At 42.9% G+C, this 24,946-nt stretch overlaps 1 protein-coding gene across 2 annotated transcripts in view; it reads right to left on the bottom strand.

Annotated features, from left to right (window-relative positions):
• LOC133545535 (zinc finger protein OZF-like) overlaps window positions 1-24,946 on the bottom strand; it is a 34,282-nt gene extending 9,336 nt beyond the window's left edge. The window contains exons 1-3 of one of the 2 annotated variants that reach the window (XM_061891225.1): window positions 24,593-24,946; window positions 19,787-20,005; window positions 12,940-13,197 (exon numbers count right to left, since the gene is read on the bottom strand). In XM_061891225.1, the coding sequence (XP_061747209.1) occupies window positions 12,940-13,197; window positions 19,787-20,005; window positions 24,593-24,713 (598 nt within the window). In that variant the 5' untranslated portion in view covers window positions 24,714-24,946. Of the gene's footprint in view, window positions 1-10,626; window positions 13,198-19,786; window positions 20,006-24,592 lie in introns of those variants that run through there. The other variant, XM_061891224.1, reaches the window with a different exon arrangement.

Here is a 24,946-nt window from a genome sequence, read left to right as displayed (position 1 = left end):
GCAAGATAGGATGGAGCTAGACCGTGTAGTATTTTATACGTAAGTAGTAAAACCTTAAAGTCACATCTTAAGTGCACAGGAAGCCAGTGCAGGTGAGCCAGTACAGGCGTAATGTGATCAAACTTTCTTGTTCTTGTCAAAAGTCTAGCAGCCGCATTTTGTACCAACTGTAATCTTTTAATGCTAGACATGGGGAGACCCGAAAATAATACGTTACAGTAATCGAGACGAGACGTAACAAACGCATGGATAATGATCTCAGCGTCTTTAGTGGACAAAATGGAGCGAATTTTAGCGATATTACGGAGATGAAAGAAGGCCGTTTTAGTAACGCTTTTAATGTGTGCCTCAAAGGAGAGAGTTGGGTCGAAGATAATACCCAGATTCTTTACCGTGTCGCCTTGTTTAATTGTTTGGTTGTCAAATGTTAGAGTTGTATTATTAAATAGAGTTCGGTGTCTAGCAGGACCGATAATCAGCATTTCCGTTTTTTTGGCGTTGAGTTGCAAAAAGTTAGCGGACATCCATTGTTTAATTTCATTAAGACACGCCTCCAGCCGACTACAATCCGGCGTGTTGGTCAGCTTTAGGGGCATGTAGAGTTGGGTGTCATCAGCATAACAGTGAAAGCTAACACCGTATTTGCGTATGATGTCACCTAGCGGCAGCATGTAGATGCTGAAGAGTGCAGGGCCAAGGACCGAACCCTGGGGAATTCCACACGTTACCTTAACGTAGTCCGAGGTCACATTGTTATGGGAGACACACTGCATCCTATCAGTAAGATAAGAGTTAAACCAAGACAGGGCTAAGTCTGAAATACCAATTCGTGTTTTGATACGTTCTAATAAAATATTATGATCGACGGTATCGAAAGCAGCGCTAAGATCGAGGAGCAGCAACATAGATGACGCATCAGAATCCATCGTTAGCAATAGATCATTAGTCATTTTTGCAAGGGCTGTCTCCGTGGAGTGATTTGCCCTGAAACCGGATTGAAAGGTTTCACATAGATTGTTAGACGCTAAGTGTTCATTTAACTGCTCCGCAACAATTTTTTCAAGGATTTTTGAAATAAAGGGAAGGTGAGACACCGGTCGGTAGTTTACCATGAGGTCAGGATCGAGGTTAGGTCTTTTAAGAAGAGGATGAATAACCGCTTTTTTGAATGCTAGGGGAACAGTGCCCGAGAAGAGTGATAAGTTTATAATATTTAGCACTGATGGACCTAATAATACAAAGAGCTCCTTGATCAGTTTCCCAGGAAGAGGGTCAAGTAAACATGTTGTCTGTTTTATTCCATTTACACGTTGTAACAATTCCTCTAATGTTATTTCCTCAAAACGAGAGAAACTATTTTGGAGGGCAGTATCCGCCGTATATACCATCGTATCGGTGTTAATAGAACCCCGTTGTAGCTGGGACGCATTGTCTTTAATCTCCTTTCTAATGACTTCAATTTTCTTACTAAAGAATTGCATAAAGTCATCAGCTGAGTGGGTGGAGCTACTGGAAGGGGTCCCTTGTTGGTTTAGCGATGCTACCGTACTAAACAAAAATTTAGGATCGTTTTTATTACGGTGGATGAGATTTGAATAATATTTAGTTTTAGCTAAGGTAAGCATGTGTTTATAAGTTATTAAACCATCACTCCATGCTTGATGGTGCACCTCAAGTTTAGTCGTGCGCCATTTGCGTTCCAGCTTTCTACATAATAATTTCTGAGCTCTAGTTTCTTCTGTAAACCATGGGGTGCGCTTTTTTGGAGCCTTTTTTAACTTTAGCGGTGCTATGTTATCAATGGTTTCGCGCAGGGCATCGTTAAAGTTGTTAGTGAGGTTATCAATAGAGCCCACATACTTTGGGAATGGTGCCATTACCGAGGGCAGTAGGTTAGCAAGAGTTGTCGTTGTGGCCGTATTAATGTTGCGGCTGCTATAGCAGTTATTATTATTATTAGTTTGACGAACATGCGCCTGAACCTCAAATGTTATAAGGTAATGATCGGACAATACTTTAGTATACGGGAGTATCGTAACTTTGGAAACCTTGATACCCCTGACAAGCACTAGGTCTATCGTATTACCGTTGCGATGCGTGGGTTCATTTATTATTTGTGTGAGACCACAGTTATCAATTACAGTCTGGAGCGCTACGCACGGTGGGTCCGATGGGGTATTCATATGGATATTAAAGTCCCCCATTATGATTATATTATCGGCGTGTGTCACTAGATCAGCAACGAACTCTGAGAATTCATTGATAAAGTCCGAATAGGGCCCTGGGGGGCGGTAGATAACAGCCAGGTGTAGAGGCAGCGGTGTGACAGACCTCATAGTAAGCACCTCAAACGATTTATATTTATTATTTATGTTAGGACTAAGGTTAAAGTTTCCGTTGTATATTAGTGCGACCCCCTCACCCCTTTTAAGTGGACGGGCAATATGCGCATGTGTAAAGTTAGGAGGACATGCCTCATTTAGCGCAAAAAAGTCGTTTGGTTTAAGCCAGGTTTCGCTGAGACCGATGACGTTAAGATTGTTGTCTCTGATAATATCATTAACTAACAACGTTTTGGGAGACAATGATCTTATGTTTAAAAAACCTATATTATAGGTAGTGGGCTGTTTTAGGGAGTTTTTGATCAAATTATCCGTAGAAGCAATATTAATAATGTCGTGTTTATTATGCCCAGTGCATTTAGTATAGTTACGACCATATCTAGGAATTGATACGACAGGAATTTTCCGATTGTTTGATTGTTGCTTTGATAAACTGCACGCATCATAGTTAGCCACCTCAGTAACGGGGATTTTCCGATTGTTTGTATGTTGCTTTGATAAACTGCACGCATCATGGTTAGCCACCTCAGTAACGGGGATTTTCCGATTGTTTGTTTGTTGCTTTGATAAACTGCACGCATCATAGTTAGCCACCTCGGTAAAACACATGTCCAACTCTGAAACACTCAAAGCAGAAAAAACGTGTTCTAATTTAACTGACTCCTTACCCAGACCAGTAGTCTCGCATTTTCCATTTAAATCCGTCTTCAGGATGGAGGGAAGTGGTGTTCTGTGGGGATTAGCCTTCTGCTTTGTTTTTAGCCCCGCTCGACATCCGCGTTGCCGATCACACCGCTGGCGTCTGCTCCGTAGACGGCCCCCGCTGCTACTAGACTCCCCTGCTTCACGGGCCGCTGGATGTAGCCGCCGACGTGTTCCCATGCTAGTTAGCACGTTTAGCACGCACGCATCTATCAGTCCAAAACGGCCCGATATGTCCACATCCAGAAGTGTCTGGCGGTCGTACGTGATCACGGAGTGACCACGATGTGAGCCAGCCATAAAGTTTGTAGAATTGTCCGGTATTTCTGCCAAATGTTCCATCTTTAGCAAGAGCCCCTCGAGGTCGGAGCCCGTCCGCACATAAGTCAACATCAACAAAACTCACCTTTGTGATTTTGTTGACTTTATCGTTGCAAATGCATCTGCAGGTTATCCATACATCTCTGTGCCATGTCTGTCATCGCCGGTAAAATGTGGAGACACTTTGGTACATTCAATGGGGGTCTGGCGGCAGATTTCTTGCCAGTGGTGCAACTTGAATCCCTCCCTGTTAGTGTTGTTACACCCTCCGACAACACACAGACGAGGCATGATGTCTCCAAAGTTCCAAAAAATAGTCGAAAAAACGGAAAATAACAGAGCTGAGATCCGATGTTTGTAATGTGTTGAAAATGAAAATGGCGGCTGTTGGTGACGTCACATTCTGATGTCATCGCTCTGTAAGGCGTTTAATTCGCCAAAATTCACCCATTTAGAGTTCGGAAATTGGTTAAAAAAATATATGGTCTTTTTTCTGCACCATCAAGGTATATATTGACGCTTACATAGGTCTGGTGATAATATTCCCCTTTAAATATCCTTTTTGAAAATGGCCTTGCAAATATATATCTGCCACCTAATCAACGTTTCCTTCTCCTTCTCTGCTAGCCCAGTATGGCTATGGCGCAACACTTCCCGCTAAATTGAAACTTGTGAACGGATACTCACTTTGGAATGAAAAGTTGGTATCCAATCACAGTCTCGTTAAAGGCCTACTGAAATGAGATTTTCTTATTTAAACGGGGATAGCAGGTCCATTTGCATGTTCTCCCCGTGAATGCGTGGGTTCCCTCCGGGTACTCCGGCTTCCTCCCACTTCCAAAGACATGCACCTGGGGATAAGTTGATTGGCAACACTAAATTGGCCCTAGTGTGTGAATGTGAGTGTGAATGTTGTCTGTCTATATGTGTTGGCCCTGCGATGAGGTGGCGACTTGTCCAGGGTGTACCCCGCCTTCCGCCCGATTGTAGCTGAGATAGGCGCCAGCGCCCCCCGCGACCCCGAAAGGGAATAAGCGGTAGAAAATGGATGGATGGATACTTGATCATTTTGCGATATTGCCATATTTTTGCTGAAAGGCTTTAGTAGAGAACATCCACGATAAAGTTCGCAACTTTTGGTGCTGATAAAAAAGCCTTGCCTTTACCGGATGTTGCAGACGATGACGTCACATGTGTGAGGGCTCCTCACGTCCTCACATTGTTTTTAATGGGAGCCTCCAGCAGCAAGAGCTATTCGGACCGAGAAAACTTCAATTTCCCCATTAATTTGAGCGAGGATAAAAGATTTGTGGATGATGATGATATTGGTAGCGAAGGACTAGATAAAAAAATAAAAATAAAATAAAAAGCGACGGCTCTGGGCGGCGGCAGTGTGAGCGTTTCAGATATAATTAGACACATTTACTAGGATAATTCTGGAAGATCCCTTATCTGCTTATTGTTTTAATAGTGTTTTAGTGAGATTGTAAAGACATACCTCGAAGTCGGATGGCTGCGGTGAACACCAGTGTCTCAGAGAGAAGCCGGGGAGCCAAGCTCACAGCTGCCTTTTAAACAGCTACTGCAGGAGGACGAATAATCCAATGATGTCTCTGGTAAGATATGTATATCACAATTTTCCCATCCAAAAACATGCTGGTTGACGTAGAGAAATATGTTCGCTTGACCGCTCTGTGTTAAAAACAAAGAAACACCGGCTGTGTCTCGGTGCTAAAGACAGCTGCAATACATCGCTTTCCACCAACAGCATTCTTCTTTATAGTCTCCATTATTAATTGAACAAATTGCAAAAGATTCAGCAACACAGATGTCCAAATTACTGTGTAATTATGCGATGAAAAGAGACAACTTTTAGCCGTAACTGGCGCTGAGCTAATATTTCCTGAGAGTCATCATTCCGCGACGTTTTCAACAAGAAACTCAGCAGGAAATTTAAAATTGTAATTTAGTGAACTAAAAAGGCCGTATTGGCATGTGTTGCAATGTTAATATTTCATCATTGATATATAAACTATCAGACTGCGTGGTGGGTAGTAGTGGGTTTCAGTAGGCCTTTAACTATCCTAATTCTAACAATGGAGCTTCCATTCCACTCACTTAACCTCTATATAAAAATTAGTTGATCAATATGATATACCCAGAAGTATTTTTTTGGAATGCTATCTCTTTACAACATGCTGTAAAAATGCATATCCTCTGGGAATATGCTTTTATAATAGCCACAAACTGGAGGATGTATTAGGCTACTTAGATAAGCTACTGTCAACAAATTGTGATCTGGTTGGCTATCGCAACTCTCTCAACTTAATGTGTTCTCAAATCCATCCGCTAACGGTCCTGGTGAGTATCCAATCACAGGACGCTGTTGCGTTCTGACCCGTTCTTCCTTCGGTCAACGCCCCCAGGTTCTTTTATGACACATAAGCTGGTTTTAAATCAATCAGAGACGGAGGTTGCTCATTTTGATATTTTATAACCAAAGCGCCTTGGGAGATCAATCTAGCTCAGGGGCGGGCATTACGTTGATCGCGATCGACTGGTCGATCTCGGAGGGTGTGTCAGTCGATCTCAAGCCAGGCATTAAAAAATAGACATAAAAATGAGCAATCATCAATCATACCAAGACTTCACTTTCGTCAGTTGTTTGACATTCTCGGCACCCAAGGATCTTGTGAGATGACGCTGGCTGCTGCGAGCTCATATTTAAGAAAAAAATCACTAACAGGGCGGACGCAGAGAAACACATTTTATTTCTAGAGACTCCGTACCTACTGTCAAAACTCTAAAGACCGACTGCACAGTTCCTGTCTTCACCATAAAAGACCTGTTTCATCCTGCCTGTGCTAACAAAATAAGAGTCTCAGAAAGCTAGCGTGCACAAGCTAGCAAGCTACGGAGTTTGATGCCAATGTATTTCTCCCCCGCCCTCAGCGACCGCTTTCTCACTTGCTTGCCCACCCGCACACTCACTGACGTCACTCACCTGCTGCCAGACATTAAAGGGCCACACACATATGCTACTCTCATAACAATGTGTTTAAAAACGAGTATGCAAGTTGGACAAATGAGATGCCAAATCCAACCACTCTCATGTGGTATTGGACAGAAAGGAGGACTTTTTTTTCCTCCATTTGAAAATGCGGACGTTATCAGCACCACTGTCTAATTCCAATCAATGCAAGTCATCAAAATCAAATACATCAACTTATATTCTTGTCTTCATGAAAGAAAGGAATCTATGTGTGTTAAACATGCTTGTATTATCATTAAACACCATTAACTTGTTAACAAAAATGTCTCTTTCATAAATAAATAAATATAAATTATAAATAGGAATGAGGTAGATCTCCTCGACTTGGTCAATTGAAAAGTAGCTCGCCTGCAGAAAAAGTGTGAGCGCCCCTGATCTAGATACAACATTTCAAAGGCACGGTCCAAATTGATCTAACCTAAAAATGGCAGTTTCTCCCTCCTTCCTCACACTCCCCCCTCCCTCAGACAGTTGAGATAACAGATTGTTATGGCTTCATTCCCACATTCCAAATTCAAGGTCTATGTAAAAGGCTCACACTTTAAGCTGTTCTAAAATCTGACTCGGAAATAAAAAGACAACCAAATCCAACAACGCGTAAACGTCACGTTCAACGTGAGGCCAGCTACAAGCCTTACTGACAACAACTCGTAATCTGATTGGCTATCGCAATTATCTATCGACTGTATGTGTCCGTTCACTTACAGTGCACGGACGCCCACATTGTTGATTCTGAAGGCCTCGGGCAGATTACGTACAGCATGGCAACATAAGCTAGGTGAATTCTGATTGGATACAAACTAAAACTAAAAACAACAGCACTGGAAGGAGCATAATATGACATAAAGAGAATATGAATACTTTTAGATATTTAGTGAAAGTAAATTAAAAATTGATTTTATCTTAAATTATGATCATGATTTCTGGATATGTTAGGCCAGCAGAGAAACCACTGGTTTAGACTTAAGAGAGAAGGGATGTTGTACAGATTTAAAGCTGTGTGTAAATATGAAGTGTTGATTGGTGTACGCCAAAGACTGTGCCTTCTGGTGATCGTCAGGACGGTGGAGGTGAAAGCATGTGTGCTGGCAGCTGCGCCTGGGACTGAAGTTACTACCCTGACTCTGGATTTGGCCTTCGTTAGATTGTGGGGAATACTTTGTGAGGATACTAACCGACGGCCTGTAACGGTCAGGAAGAAGTAGTTCCTAACAATCCTGGGAATACGGCTATAGTCGGGAGACTGACGGTTGAGTGTAGTGGGAATGTAATGAACTTCGTGGACGATAAGGATGAAAGGTGGGTATGTGCGGGGTGTGAAGAAAACATGTAAGCGAAAGAAGGAAGATAGCAGTTGCAATAATACTGAGGTAAATGATACAGTATACAATTTTCTTATATGATTCGTGAGCTGGCATGTGCATGTATTTGCTCACAGAATCCTTTAGAGCATAGGTGTCAAACTCTGGCCCGCGGGCCATGAAATTTTATGTGGCCCCTTGAGGCAATATCAAATTAACATTAGAGCTGGCCCGACGGTGTTATACGGCGGTGCCGCTGTAACACCGCATTCACCGATTTCCCGGGAGACTCTCGAATTTCAGTGCCCCTCCCGAAAATCTCCAGGTGCAACCATTCTCCCGAATTCCACCCGGACAACAATATTGGGGGTGTGCCTTAAAGGCACTGCCTTTAGCGTCCCCTACAGCCTGTCGTCGAGTCTGTTTTTCCTCCTCACAAACAGCGGGCCGGCCCAGTCACGTAATATATGTGGCTTCTACACACATGTAAGTAAAGGCAAGGCATACTTGATCAACAGCATACAGGTCACACTGAGGGTGGCCATATAAACAACCTTAACACTGTTACAAATATGCGCCACACTGTGAACCCACACCAAACAAGAATGACCAACACTTTTCGGGAGAACATCTGCACCGTAACACAACAGAACAAATACCCAGAATCCTTTGCAGCACTAACTCTTCCGGACCGCTACAATATACACTCCCTCCCTGCTACCAACAAACCCCTATCCCCTAACCCCACTCACCTGAGCCCCGACATTTACTGAGCAGTAAAAAGGCCTGAATGGTTGATTTATTCATTATTTTATTTTCAAATGTATTAGCCTCTGGAAAAAGTTAATGTTAATATTTACTTCAGAAGGCTGCAAATACAAGAGGCATTCAATTTGTATTTAAATTACATTTGATATGCCATTGATATTTTTCAATTGTTATTATAATTATTTTAAACTCAATTTTGCATGTCACTATAAAGTTATATAAGCCTTGCTTGTTCAATATTCAATGAAAAACTTGTTTGGGTCCCTATTAAAAGGTTAATTTGTTCAACCTCAGCCCGCGGCTTTGTTCAGTTTAAAATTTTGGCCCACTCTGTATTTGAGTTTGACACCCCTGCTTTAGAGGATTATTCTACTAAGGAGATATGCCCTTAGATAACTTCAATGGTGCACATGTCCATCCAAATCTCTCTAGAGAGTGGTGGCTCTTGCCCCCATGACAAGTAGAATCCAGGTTTGGATTTTAGAGGTGATAATAAAAACATTAGCAACATTTGGTTGGAAGCCCCCACAGATAGGAGTAGAGGATAGGTGTCGGATGTCGCCCAACTCAAACTGACCAATGGAATAATGTCAAGGAAATATTGGCTAGCCAGACTGACCGGCTCCAGGGCTACAACTACAAAAAGTAAGGGTCTTTGTGTAAAAGGTATTTAAAGGACAGTTGTCCGAGAGGATATCAGAATAGTGATTCTCTTGGAAAATGCAGGTTCCAGTCTGAGGCTCGCTGAAACAAATAAAGCTTTTTATTCAACGATTTCTTGTTGGCGTCTTCTTGGCTCATCATGTATCACACAGTCATTCTGTCCTGAGAGAGTGGCACGACCAACCCATGAAAAACTATACAACTGATAGTGAGGATGTTGGAGAGAAGTTAAAGGTCATTGTTCATTTTCAGGGAGAGTTAGAAGTGAACAAGGTAGATCCCCTAAAGTTGACTAGAGGAGGTTAAATTTGTGAAAGTTCTGGTTGATGGAATTTTTTTAATTGGTTGTGATTCGGTGCAGCAAGTGGAAAAGGCTGAAGTGTTGACAAATGTGGAAAAAGTTAAGGTGGACAAAGTGATAAAGGTTGGTGAGAAACAGCAAAACGAATGCAGACATGTAGTAACGAGGATCCCTGTGAAGTTCAAAATGGAAGGACTTGTGGAACAGATTAGAAAGAGGAATAAAACTGCTCGTAGAATGATGAGAGGATCTGAATGTTACATGTTCGCTCAAAAGAACAAAATAACCACGCAACCAATGATGGCTCAGTCACAGATTTGTTGTGGATGTTTATTGGACCAACTCTATACTGTAAGTGCACATTGTGCAAAAAATATATAGAGTGCAAACATTTATCAAAACGAAAAGTATGTACCGTACTTTTCGGAGTATAAGTTGCTCCGGAGTATAAGTCGCATTTTTGGGGGAAATTTATTTGATGAAACCCAACAGCAAGAATAGACATTTGAAAGGCAATTTAAAATAAATAAAGAATAGTGAACAACAGGCTGAATAAGTGTACGTTATATGAGGCATAAATAACCAACTGAGAAGGTGCCTGCTATGTTAACCTAACATATTATGGTAAGAGTCATTCAAATAACTATAACATATAGAACATGCTATACCTTTACAGAACAATCTGTCACACCTAATCCATAAATCCCATGAAATCTTATACGTCTAGTCTCTTACGTGAATGAGCTGAATATTATTTGATATTTTACGGTAATGTGTTAATAATTTCACACATAAGTCGCTCCTGAGTATAAGTCGCACCCCTGGCCAAACTATGAAAAAAAAACTGTGACCTATTGTCCGAAAAAGTATTTACAAAATGCAACAATAATAATAATCTGCTGGTCAACAATCACCAATCACAAGTACTATTCTCCAACTCTCCACAACCAACCTGCTGACCTACTATATATATATATACATATATATATATATATATATATACATATATATATATATATATATATATATATATATATATATATATATATATATATATATATAAATATATATATATCTGTATATATATATATATATATATATATATATATATATATATATATATAAATATATATATATATATATACATATATACATATATTGTACACATATATTGTACACCCTGGACAAGTCGCCACCTCATCACAGGGCCAACATAGATGGACAACATTCACACTCACATTCACACACTAGGGCCAACTTAGTGTTCCATTGTTTTAATGCACCATGACTGTGGAAGGTTGTTTGCTTTGAGTCATATAACTAAATGTTGAAATTCAAACCCTTTAAATTGTCATTGACCTGAAAATGGCACCCCAGCGGCTGCATATTAAGTGACTTTTAAAACGAATTGAGATCTCCCTGGAGACAGATTACTTATTAAAGGCCTACTGAAATGAGATTTTCTTATTTAAACGGGGATAGCAGGTCCATTCTATGTGTCATACTTGATCATTTCGCGATATTGCCATATTTTTGCTGAAATGATTTAGTAGAGAACATCCACGATAAAATGTGCAACTTTTGGTGCTGATAAAAAAGCCTTGCCTTTACCGGAAGTAGCAGACGATGACGTGACAAGGGTGAGGGCTCCTTACGTCCGCACATTGTTTATAGTGGGAGCCTCCAGTATCAAGAGCTATTCGGACCGAGAAAACAACAATTTCCCCGTTAATTTGAGCGAGGATGAAAGATTCGTGGATGATGATATTGATAGCGAAGGACTAGAAAAAAATAATAATAATGAAATAAAATAAAAAGCAACGGCTCCGCAATGTGAGCGTTTCAGATGTAATTAGACACATTTACTAGGATAATTCTGGAAGATCCCTTATCTGCTTATTGTTTTTATAGTGTTTTAGTGAGATTGTAAAGACATACCTCGAGGTCGGATGGCTTCTCAGAGAGAAGCCGAGGAGCCAAGATCACAGCTGCCTTTTAAATAGCTACTGCAGGAGGACGAATAATCCAATGATGTCTCCGGTAAGATATATATCACAATATATCACAGCTGAGTGTGTGTTGGAACCGGATACATATCTAAACGAGGTATCACAAGGGCAATCAATAATAATTCAGACAGATAAATGATTATTATTGTTGATGACAGACTTTGTTTTTGTTCACCCAAGGTCAGGGTAAATGTCTAAATGTCAGAGTGTGATGAGTTCCGGTGAAAGTATTTGAATACTTTTTTGTGAACAGGATCTTATCCCAATTTTGAACTTTAGTAAAGTAAGTAAAACTAGTTCACTTCAATGGATGGTTGTGAATCAAATTTTAAAACACTTAATTTAACGCCACAAACCATTTATTGATTTATTTTTTAACCCCTACCTAAGAACACTGATTAGTGTTTTGTAATTCACAATATACGGTGGGCTGGTTGGATCTTAACTGGGTCCAGGCTGACGTGCCTCGTGCTCCGGATGTGGATCAGAGTCTGGAATTCATGAATCCCTACAGTAGACTATTACGCAATGACTCCGCAGGAAAAATGAAAAAGTTATTCTCCTGTGTGTGTCCTCATATGTCTTTGCATATTACGCTTGTCAGAGAATCTTTTATCACACACTGAACAACTGAAAGGTTTCTCTCCTGTGTGCGTTCTCATGTGTGACAGCATCGTTCCACTTTGAGAAAACTTCTTGCCACAGTTTAAGCACCTGAAAGGTTTTTCTCCAGTGTGCGTCCGCATGTGTGTTTGCATATTGCGTTTGTCAGAGAATCCTTTTTCACACACTGAACACCTAAACAGTTTTTCCCCTGTGTGTGTCCGCATGTGTGTTTGCATATTACGTTTATCGGAGAGTCTTTTATCACACAGCGAACAACTGAAAAGTTTTTCTCCTGTGTGGGTTTTCATGTGCGACAGCATCGTTCCCCTTTGAGAGAACCTTTTGCCACAGTTTGAGCAACTGAAAGGTTTTTCTCCTGTGTGTGTCCGCATGTGTTGCGTCAAGTAAGAGCTTCTCACAAAACCTTTTGCACAAACAGAACAACTATAAGGGGTTTCTCCTGTGTGTGTTCTCATGTGTGTATGCATATCAGTTTTGTTGGAGAATCTTTTGCCACACATTGAACAACTGAAAGGTTTTTCTCCTGTATGCGTTCTTACGTGTGTTTGCATATTTCGTTTGTTTGAGAATCTTTTACTGCAAACTGAACAACTGAAAGGTTTTTCTCCGGTGTGCGTTCTCATGTGTGTTTGCATATTACTTTTGTTGGAGAATAATTTATCGCACACTGAACAACTGAAAGGTTTTTCTCCTGTGGGTTTTCTCATGTCTGACTGCATATTATCTTTGTCGGAGAATGTTCTACCAGGAAACGAACAATCCAAAGTTTTCTTTTTAGTGTGTGTTCTCAGGTGTGATTCAATATTTACGTTGACGTGTGACATTGTGTCGTCACTATCTCTATTCTCCTCACTTGGATTGAGATGAAGCTGTGAGGACTCAGGTGGTTTGTCTTCATGGTCTTCTATCTTCACAGAGACAACAGTCAGTGGAAACTTGGTGAGATCAGCCTCTTCCTGCCCTAGAAGACACTCTTCCTCCTGAGTGATCCAGAGTTCCTCCTCTTCCTCTTTAATGTCAGGGGGCTGTGGATCCTCCTGCTTCAAAGTGAAGCTCCCCTCCAATGACTGAGGGAGAGGTTCTTCTTGACAACCAATCAGCTTCCGGATATCTGCAGGAGTAATACGTATACTCATATAATCCATGCTCCACATGCATCATCACCTGCTAAACCGTGAAGATTCAATTCACACCTATGAGCAAACAACTTTTTTGTGGACACCCTAGAGTTTTGCCAAGTTATTTGAGGGGTATATGTTGTCAGCGCTGCCTGCGGGAGCAAAGGTCACCGCCTCTGTCCATGGTGCTGAGGACAGAGCACCAAGTGCTGGCGGCGAGACACAGCTGGCAGGTGATTAGATTTTACAGGTGGTACGTGTTAATCTAATTATCTGTTAGCTTTTAGCAGTAAGCGGACAGGATCAGAGAGAGAGAGAGAGAGAGAGACAGAGAGAGAGAGAGAGAGAGAGGATACGGACGTGACTGGGAGGTCACGTTCTGCTGAAACATTCTGATTAAAACCTTGTTGAACATGCACGCTTGGCTCCTGTGCCGTGTCTGACAGTGGGACTGCTCGGAAGCGACTTCCACAATTAGTTTTTCTTAAAAAAAATTAAAATTTTTCTAAAGATATTTTTTATGTATACATTTGGTCTTCTTTTTAAAAGGCAAGTTAAGTGTTAAAATTGTTGTGTTGTGGGAGAGCCAAGTAAAGAATAAATTCATTTCAATTCATTTCTAAGGCAGCACGGTGACGGAGGGGTTAGTGCGTCTGCCTCACAATACGGAGGTCCTGAGTAGTCCTGGGTTCAATCCCGGGCTCGGGATCTTTCTGTGTGGAGTTTGCGTGGGTTCCCGCCGGGTACTCCGGCTTCCTCCCACCTCCAAAGACATGCACCTGGGGATAGGTTGATTGGCAACACTAAATTGGCCCTAGTGTGTGAATGTGAGTGTGAATGTTGTCTGTCTATCTGTGTTGGCCCTGCGACGAGGTGGCGACTTGTCCAGGGTGTACCCCGCCTTCCTCCCCATTGTAGCTGAGATAGGCACCAGGGCCCCCCGCAACCCCACAAGGAATAAGCGGTAGAAAATGGATGGATGGAATTCATTTCTTAGGGCGGGGCTTACTCGAGACACAAGTGCTTTTGAGTTATAAGCGCAATCTGCGCTCGTAAGATGAGTTATCTCAAAATTGTATACATGTTATTAAAAGGGACGTAACGTTAAAAAATATGAATAATAACCACGGTAAAAACTAATAACATTTTATATTAAAATGATCGAAAAACCATGACTTATAACTGCACCTTGATGAACTCAGACCGACCAGCTGTGACTCGTTCGCAAAGTCACTGTTAGAGTTAAAGTCCCAACGATAGTCAACCACTCGGTGTAGTCAAATTATCTTCTGCATTTGACCCATCCCCATGTTCACACCCTGGGAGATGAGGGGAGCAGTGAGCAGCAGCGATGGCCGCGCTCGGGAATCATTTGGTGATTTAAAGGGGAACATTATCACCAGACCTATGTGTCAAGCGTCAATATATACCTTGATGGTGCAAAAAAAAGACCATGTATTTTTTTAACCGATTTCCAGACTCTAAATGGGTGAATTTTGGCAAATTAAACGCCTTTCTATTATTTGCTCTCGGAGCGATGACGTCTCAACTTGACGTCACCTAGGTAGTCAACCGCCATTTTCTTAAACACATTATAAACATTGAGTCAAATCAGCTCTGTTATTTTCCGTTTTTTCGACTGTTTTCCGTTACCTTGGAGACATCATGCCTCGTCGGTGTGTTGTCGGAGGGTGTAACAACACGATCAGGGACGGATTCAAGTTGATTTACGTAGAATGTGCATTGATTAGCGCGGCATGCTAATCGATGCTAACATGCTATTTAGGCTAGCTGTATGTACATTTGTAGCTTTATTTGCATCCAGCCTTTCTCTCCACCGACATTTAATGCCAAACAAACACTTACCAATTGACGGATTTAAGTTGCTCCCGTGTCACAAGATGCGAAAGTCCTGATCGTTTGGTCTGCACATTTTACCGGCGATGCTAAGGCAGACACCAAGAAGCCCCACCCTATCTAATTGAGCTGCTGCAGCCTTAAAGGGGAACATTATCACCAAACCTATGCAAGCGTCAATATATACCTTGATGGTGCAGAAAAAAAGACCATGTATTTTTTTAACCGATTTCCAAACTCTAAATGGGTGAATTTTGGCAAATTAAACGCCTTTCTGTTTATCGGTCTTTTAGCGATGACGTCAGAACGTGACGTCACCGAGGTAACACACCCGCCATATTCATTTTCACATTACAAACACCAGGTCTCAGCTTTGTTATTTTCCGTTTTTTGGAACCTTGGAGACATCATGCCTCGTCGGTGTGTTGTCGGAGGGTGTAACAACACTAACAGGGAGGGATTCAAGTTGCACCACTGGCAAGAAATCTGCCGCCAGACCCCCATTGAATGTACCAGAGTGTCTTCACATTTGACCGGCGATGCTAAGACAGACATGGCACAGAGATGTATGGATAACCTGCAGATGCATTTAAATGATAAATGGGTTGTACTTGTATAGCGCTTTTCTACCTTCAAGGTACTCAAAGCGCTTTTTTGCAACCATAAAGTCAACGAAATCACAAAGGTGAGTTTTGTTGATGTTATTGACTTATGTGCTAATCAGACATATTTGGTTGTGGCATGACTGCCAGCTAATCGATGCTAACATGCTATTTAGGCTAGCTGTATGTACATTTGTAGCTATATTTGCATCCAGCCTTTCCCTCCGCCCACATTTAATGCCTAACAAACACTTGCCAATCAACGGATTTAAGTTGCTCCAGTGTCACAAGATGCGAAAGTCCCGATCGTTTGGTCTGCACATTTTACCGGCGATGCTAAGGCAGACATGGCCGAATAGCGTCAATAGCTATTCGCTAAATAGCTACAGTTTCTTCTTCAATTTCGTTTTCGCTATCTGCCTCCATACTCCAACCATCCGTTTCAATACATGCGTGATCTGTTGAATCGCTTAAACCGCTGAAATCAGAGTCTGAATCCGAGCTAATGTCGCTATATCATGCTGTGCTATCCGCCTGGATAGCATGTATATCACTGGATGACGTCACAAGAAAATGGACGGTGGCTTCACAGATAGCGAAAATCAGGCACTTTAAAGCCTTTTTTCGGGATATTCCACGATGGGTAATATTTTGAAAAAAACTTTGAAAAATAAAATAAGCCACTGGAAACTGATTTTTATTGGTTTTAACCCTTCTGAAATTGTTATAATGACCCCCTTTAACCCCCAATTCCAACCCTTGATGCTGAGTGCCAAGCAGAGAGAATCCTGGAGAGGGCCAGGGACTATGCCCATCCAGTCTACATGTGCTTTGTAGATTTGGAGAAGGTGTATGGCCGGGTCCCCTGGGAGATCCTGTGGGTGGTGCTGAGGGAGTACAGGGTGAGGGGAACCCTGCTGAGGGCCATCCAATCTCTGTACAACCAAAGCGAGAGTTGTGTCCGTGTGCTTGGATGTAGGTCGGCTCTGTTTCCAGTGGGGGTGGGTCTCCGCCAGGGCTGCGCTCTGTCACCTATCCTGTTTGAGATATTCAAGAACAGGATTTCTAGTCGTGACCATGGCGGAGACGTAATACGCCTCGGGGAGGCTAAAGGTTGCTTCACTGCTGTTTGCTGATGACGTGGTCCTGATGGCATCATTGGTTCGAGAACTTCAGCTCTCACTGGATCGGTTTGCAAACGAGTCTTCAGCACCTGGAATGAGGATCAGCATCTCCAAATCTGAGGCCATTGATCTCAGCAGGAAATTTATGTTTTTTACAGACCAGGTAGACTGTGAGACTCTGTCCCAGGTGGAGGAGTTTAAGTATCTTGGGGTCTGGTTCAAGAGTGAGGGAAAGATGGAGAATGAAATCAGCCGGGTAATCGGAGCAGCTGGGACAGTATTACAGTCTCTCTGCCGCACTGTTGTGACGAAACAGGAGTTGAGCCAGAAGGCAAAGCTCTCAGTCTACCGAGCTATCTCCATTCCTACTCTCACCTATGGTCCTGAATTGTGGGTCATGACCGAAAGAATGAAATCGCGGACACAAGCGGCCGAAAGGAGTTTCCTCAGAAGGGTGGCTCGCATCTCCCTTAGAGATAGGGTGAGAAGTTCAGTCACCCGAGAAGGACTCGGAGTAGGGCCGCTGCTCCTTCACTTGGAAATGAGCCAGGTTAGGTGGTTCGGGGATCTCATGCAGATGCCTCACGAGCGTCTCCCTCAGGAGGTCCTCGTTGCACGTTGCAGATGTGTTGTACATGAATGCTTGCTGGTTGTCTCCACAAGCTGGAGAGTGTGTACCACGGGGGACTGAGATTCATCACTAACTGCGCTCCGCTTACTCACCATTGTGTCTGTGATAGCAAAATTACTTGTACTCGTTTAATTGAAGATGTTCTTTGAACGGGTCGCCAAAAGTTGTTTATTGGGCTCAGGAATGTGACACTTAGCAAGAGATCTATTGTCTGATCAAGCTCTGTCTCCTGTGTCTTTGATGTAACATGTGGACTATAGTTGAAGTGGGCATGTGTTTTCCGTCTTCCTGACCCCCAACAGAGCTAAATCGTTCCCCTTTCCTGAGTGACCCCCCTCCTGTGGGCAAACGACACCCTCTCCCCTTCACAGGACTTTGGGTATTCATTCCACTGGTGTACTGTATGTAAATAAGCATGGAGGGTGGTACTTCTAAGAATGTATAATTGTCATGTCAAATTCTAAAGGAGTTAGAACAAGCGGGAACGAACGGATGTGTCGTTCTGGTTTGGTCTCGCTTTGCAAAGCTTGTTATTATTTGTTTGTTACTTTAATAAATCATTTTAAAGCTATTTGTCAATAAAGGATCGTCTTAAATAACATTTCCACGACATGTCTTACACTTGTCTTTATGTGCTCGACGCCTCAATCATTGGTATGTGTTCATCTACAAAACCATTCTGGGTATCGCTCCATCTTATCTATCTTGTCCTTTAACAAAGAAACAAGGAAGTCACAATCTTCGTTCAAAGAATGTTCTGCAATTTGTCGTCCCCAAAGTAAGAACTGAACTGGGCAGGAAAGCATTTAGGTTTTCAGCTTGGAATAACCTACAATCGAATCTTCAACTTTAAACCCTTGTTACATTAAATGAGGTTAAAGGCCTACTGAAATTAGATTTTCTTATTCAAACGGGGATAGCAGGTCCATTCTATGTGTCATACTTGATCATTTCGCGATATTGCCATACTTTTGCTGAAAGGATTTAGTAGAGAACATCCACGATAAAATCTGCAACTTTTGGTCTCTAATAAAAAAGCCTTGCCTGTACCGGAAGTAGCAGACGATGTGCGTGTGACATCACGGGTTGTGGAGCTCCTCACATTCGCACATTGATTACAATCATGGCCACCAGCAGCGAGAGCGATTCTGACCGAGAAAGCGACAATTTCCCCATTAATTGGAGCGAGGATGAAAGATTCGTAGATGAGGATAGTGAGAGTAAAGGACTAGAAGAAAAAAGCCATGAGGTGGCGACTTGTCCAGGGTGTACCCCGCCTTCCGCCCGAATGCAGCAGGGAAATGTTCCAGCACCCCTTGCGACCTCGTAAGGGACAAGCGGTTGAAAATGGATGGTTGGATGGTTATTATCCATATTTTTAACGTTTCGTCTGGGGGTGTAACGGGGGTTGCAGCTTGCTGCGGGGTCCTTCTACCAGGAAGGCAGACGGACTACTCGGGACATGGCATGGACATGATTTAATTTTAACTAAAAAAATATACAAACAAAAATCGCTCACAGCGGAGGCACAACTTGGGCTAAAGAACAAGGCTAACGCATAAACAGACTAAGGACGTAAATCAAACAAAACTTACTTGGCATGGCATGAAGCACGAAACTATGGCAAGGCATGAAACAAGTCAGCACAGGGCGACTGACTGGCAAAGACGAGCTTAAATACTGCCTCTGATTACTGTTCGGGAAGCAGGTGACAGGTGGACAAAATGCCAGACAAGGGAGTGGAAAAAAACAGGAACTTAAAGAGTCCAAAGGACAAATAGCACATGGCCAAACAAAAACATGATCAACAGATATGACATTTTATTTATTATTGGTTAGCTTCAGAATAACAATGTTATTAAAAAGAATAAGAGACTTAATATACTCGGCGTGGCGCAGTGGAAGAGTGGCCGTGCGCAACCCGAGGGTCCCTGGTTCAAATCCCACATAGTACCAACCTCGTCACGTCCGTTGTGTCCTGAGCAAGACACTTCACCCTTGCTCCTGATGGGTGCTGGTTGGCGCCTTGCATGGCAGCTCCCTCCATCAGTGTGTGAATGTGTGTGTGAATGGGTAAATGTGGAAGTAGTGTCAAAGCGCTTTGAGTACCTTGAAGGTAGAAAAGCGCTATACAAGTACAACCCATTTATCATTTATTTATTTAAAAATGTTGGTCTTACTTAAAAATGCACGCATTTAGTTGTATTCAGTGTTGAAAATATAATATGGCTCTCACGGAAATACATTTTGAAATATTTGGCTTTCATGGCTCTCTCAGTCAAAAAGGTTCCCGACCCCTGAGTTAGCCGGTGCTGTTTTTGTTACATTTTCTGTTTCACACATGTATTTGTGAAATTAATGTGCTTACTTGGACTGTGATGAAGCTGTGAGGACTCAGGTGCTTTGTCTTCATGCTCTTCAGTCTTCACAGAGACAACAGTCGGTGGAAACTTGCTGAGATCAGCCTCCTCCTGCCCTACAAGACACTCTCCATCCTGAGTGGTCCGACATTCCTCCTCTTCCTCTTTAACGTGGGGGGGTTGGGGATCCTCCTCTTCCTCTTTAGTGTGGGGAGCCTGCTGGAAATCTGTTGGGTAAATAAGTAAATAAGAGAGAGTAGAAATAGTATTCGACTGCCAACCAAAACCAAACGACGTGAAGTGAATGATATTTATATTGCGCTTTTTCTCCAGTGACTCAAAGCGCTTTACATAGTGAAACCCAATATCTAAGTTACATTTAAACCAGTGTGGGTGGCACTGGGAGCAGGTAGGTAAAGCGTCTTGCCCAAGGACAGAACAGCAGTTACTAGGATGGTGGAAGTGGGGATCGAACCTGGAACCCTCAAGTTGCTGGCACGGCCACTCTACCAACCGAGCTATACCGCCCCGTGAGCACATTACTCCTGTACTGGCTTCCCTTCACTGGCTCCCAGTTACTTTTAGAGCTCAAATTAAAATGTTACTTACAGTTTTTAAATGCCTACACCAAGAAGCCCCACCCTATCTAATTGAGCTGCTGCAGCCTTAAAGGGGAACATTATCACCAAACCTATGTATGCGTCAATATATACCTTGATGTTGCAGAAAAAAGACCATGTATTTTTTTAACCGATTTCCAAACTCTAAATGGGTGAATTTTGGCAAATTAAACGCCTTTCTGTTTATCGGTCTTTTAGCGATGACGTCAGAACGTGACGTCTCCGAGGTAACACAGCCGCCATTTTCATTTTCAAAACATTACAAACACCGGGTCTCAGCTCTGTTATTTTCCGTTTTTTCGACTATTTTTTGGAACCTTGGAGACATCATGCCTCGCCGGTGTGTTGTCGGAGGGTGTAACAACACTAACAGGGAGGGATTCAAGTTGCACCACTGGCAAGAAATCTGCCGCCAGACCCCCATTGAATGTACCAAAGTGTCTTCACATTTGACCGGCGATGCTAAGACAGACATGGCACAGAGATGTATGGATAACCTGCAGATGCATTTGCAACCATTAAGTCAACGAAATCACAAAGGTGAGTTTTGTTGATGTTGACTTATGTGCTAATCAGACATATTTGGTTGCGGCGTGACTGCCAGCTAATCGATGCTAACATGCTATGCTAATTTATGCTAACATGCCATCTACCGGCGGTGCTAAAGCAGACATAGCACAGATATGTATGGATAACCTGCAGATGCATTTGCAACGAATAAGTCAACAAAATCACAAAGGTGAGTTTTGTTGATGTTGTTGACTTATGTGCTAATCAGACATATTTGGTCACGGCATGACTGCCAGCTAATCGTTGCTAACATGCTACGCTAATCGACGCTAACATGCTATTTAGGCTAGCTGTATGTACATTTGAAACTAGATACCCACATTTAATGCGAAACAAACACTTACCAATCGACGGATTTAAGTTGCTCCAGTGTCACAAGATGCGAAAGTCCTGATTGTTTGGTCCGCACATTTTATCGGCGATGCTAATAAGGCAGCCATGCTATGGGCCACTTCATTAGGTACACCCACGCTATGGCCGAATAGCGTCAATAGCTATTCGTTCAATAGCTTCAATTTCTTCTTCATCTGTGGAGACTATTAGGCTCTTGCCTTTCTATTTACTCTATGCGCGCTTCCTAGTCACGTGACCGCCACAGTCCGATCAGCTGTAGTTGTATGCCGGTAGCAGGAAGTGACTGGTATGCTCTTGCTCTATTAACTCTTTGGGAACTGTGACGAGGGAGAGAGCCCCGAGTTCCCACGCCGCCAACTCCAGCGCGCCCTGCCTGTCTGTCGGACCATCAGCTCTACAGGTATATCAATAAAACATAGACCTTAAATCCTACTGAATAGCTCTTAATCTTCTACCCTTTATGCGATTTCAAATGACCAGTATTGAAATCAGCCTCCTCCATTTTGAAAATGATGACAGAAGTGTTACTCCTGACGTCACGAGTTTGACCAGGCGGTAATACTAAGCATGCGCTAATTATTTTGCGAAGCGAGTTTGACCCGGCAGTAATTCAAGGCAGGCGCATACTAAATGCCTGGCGGCAATTCAAGGAAATACGGTAAGCATATATTAATGCAGTATGAAGAATGTTTTAATGTAGACATGTCGCCCAGCCCTCAGCCTATCCCAGCTCTACTCGGGCGGAAGTCAGGACCAACAAGAATTACGTCGATTACAATGTAAAATATATTTGGTGACTGTGTGAGTTTTGTGTAAACATGTTGATCCACTCTTCCCTCACGAGTGAGGGAAGAGTGGATCGTGAGATCGACAGGCGGATCGGTGCGGCGTCTTCAGTAATGCGGACGTTGTACCGATCCGTTGTGGTGAAGAAGGAGCTGAGCCGGAAGGCAAAGCTCTCAATTTACCGGTCGATCTACGTTCCCATCCTCACCTATGGTCATGAGCTTTGGGTCATGACCGAAAGGAAAAGATCACGGGTACAAGCGGCCCAAATGAGTTTCCTCCTCTCCCTTAGAGATAGGGTGAGAAGCTCTGCCATCCGGGAGGAACTCAAAGTAAAGCCGCTGCTCCTTCACATCGAGAGGAGCCAGATGAGGTGGTTCGGGCATCTGGTCAGGATGCCACCCTGCACGTCCAACCGGTAGGAGGCCATGGGGAAGACCCAGGACACGTTGGGAAGACTATGTCTCCCGGCTGGCCTGGGAACGCCTCGGGATCGCCCGGGAAGAGCTAGACCAGGGGCGCTCACACTTTTTCTGCAGGTGAGCTACTTTTATATTGACCAAGTCGAGGAGATCTACCTCATTCCTATTTATAATTTATATGTATTTATTTATGAAAGAGACATTTTTGTTAACAAGTTAATGGTGTTTAATGATAATACAAGCATGTTTAACACACATAGATTCCTTTCTTTCATGAAGACAAGAAAATAAGTTGGTGTATTTGATTCTGATGACTTGCATTGATTGGAATTAGACAGTGGTGCTGATAGCGTCCGTATTTTCAAATGGAGGAAAAAAAAAGTCCTCCTTTCTGTCCAATACCGCATGAAAGTGGTTGGATTTGGCAATCTTGCCGATTGTATTGTACCATATGTCCCGGCAAGAAATCTGCGTTCAAAAGACTCCGGCTTATTAGTGATTCCTAGAGCCCAAAAAAAGTCTGCGGGCTATAGGGCGTTTTCCGTTCCGGCTCCAGTACTCTGGAATGCCCTCCCGGTAACAGTTTGAGATGCTACCTCAGTAGAAGCATTTAAGTCTCACCTTAAAACTCATCTGTATACTCTAGCCTTTAAATAGACCTCCTTTTTTGACTAGTTGATCTGCCGCTTCTTTTCTTTCTCCTATGTCCCCCCCTCCCTTGCGGAGGGGGTCCGGTCCGATGACCATGGATGAAGTACTGGCTGTCCAGAGTCGAGACCCAGGATGGACCGCTCGCCTGTATCGGTTGGGGACATCTCTACGCTGCTGATCCGCCTCCGCTTGAGATGGTCTCCTGTGGACGGGACTCTCGCTGCTGTCTTGGATCCGCTTGAACTGAACTCTCGCGGCTGTGTTGGAGCCACTATGGATTGAACTTTCACAGTATCATGTTAGACCCGCTCGACATCCATTGCTTTCGGTCCACTAGAGGGGGGGGGGGTTACCCACATTTGAGGTCCTCTCCAAGGTTTCTCATAGTCAGCATTGTCACTGGCGTCCCACTGGATGTGAATTCTCCCTGCCCACTGGGTGTGAGTTTTCCTTGCCCTTTTGTGGGTTCTTCCGAGGATGTTGTAGTCGTAATGATTTGTGCAGTCCTTTGAGACATTTGTGATTTGGGGCTATATAAATAAACATTGATTGATTGATCTCATTTGTCCAACTTGCATACTCGTTTTTAAACACTTTGTTATGAGAGTAGCATATGTGTGTGGCCCTTTAATGTCTGGCAGCAGGTGAGTGACGTCAGTGAGTGTGCGGGTGGGCAAGCAAGTGGGAAAGCGGTCGCTGAGGGCGGGGGAGAAATACATTGGCATCAAACTCCGTAGCTTGCTAGCTTGTGCACGCCAGCTTTCTGAGACTCTTATTTTGTTAGCACAGGCAGGATGAAACAGGTCTTTTATGGTGAAGACAGGAACTGTGCAGTCGGTCTTTAGAGTTTTGACAGTAGGTACGGAGTCTCTAGAAATCAAATGTGTTTCTCTGCGTCCGCCCTGTTAGTGATTTTTTTCTTAAATATGAGCTCGCAGCAGCCAGCGTCATCTCACAAGATCCTCGGGTGCCGAGAATGTCAAAAACTGACGAAAGTGAAGTCTTGGTATGATTGATGATTGCTCATTTTTATGTCTATTTTTTAATGCCTGGGTTGAGATCGACTGACACACCCTCCGAGATCGACCAGTCGATCGCGGTCGACGTAATGGGCACCCCTGAGCTAGACGAAGTGGCTGGGGAGAGGGAAGTGTGGGTTTCCCTGCTTAGGTTGTTGCCCCCGCGACCCGACCTCGGATAAGCGGAAGAAGATGGATGGATGGATGTTGATACACGTTGTTACAAACTGAGAGGAACATCAAACTGTCATAAATATTGTGTGTCTGAAGGGGTCTCGTTTTCGTGAACAAACCAAAGCAGTGCATCATCCTCAAAAGACAATATATTTAAGAAAAGTGTTAATAATGAAATATAAAGTTAGTAAAGATGTGAGAGTAAGAAGTAAACAAACCTGTTCTGTGTAACACAACTTGATGTTTCTTGAAAACAGCGTCCAGTAGTTGATGTTGTCGCTCCTTCTCTTTTGTTGGACAAAGCTCCTCCTCATACTTTGCCGTCATTCTTTCGCACATTTTCACACAATCCCAACACTTTACACTCACTAAGGAGCTTTAAAGTGCACTCAGACTAATGTTTTCGGATTCCAAAAAAAAATGTTAAAAATGTGTATTATATTAAAGTACGGATTGCGTACGCAATGATTGGGAAAACAGAACATCAATTACACCACAATAATGTCTTCTGCATCGAACGCCATCTTGTTTTTTTTTTCTCGTCTTGTTTGTTTAGTTCACGCAGAGTGACG

This window comes from Nerophis ophidion, linkage group LG28, assembly GCF_033978795.1.
Source record: "Nerophis ophidion isolate RoL-2023_Sa linkage group LG28, RoL_Noph_v1.0, whole genome shotgun sequence".
Taxonomy (NCBI): domain Eukaryota; kingdom Metazoa; phylum Chordata; class Actinopteri; order Syngnathiformes; family Syngnathidae; genus Nerophis; species Nerophis ophidion.
Note: the sequence above shows the minus strand (reverse complement) of the source record. Positions and strands in the feature narration are given on the sequence as shown.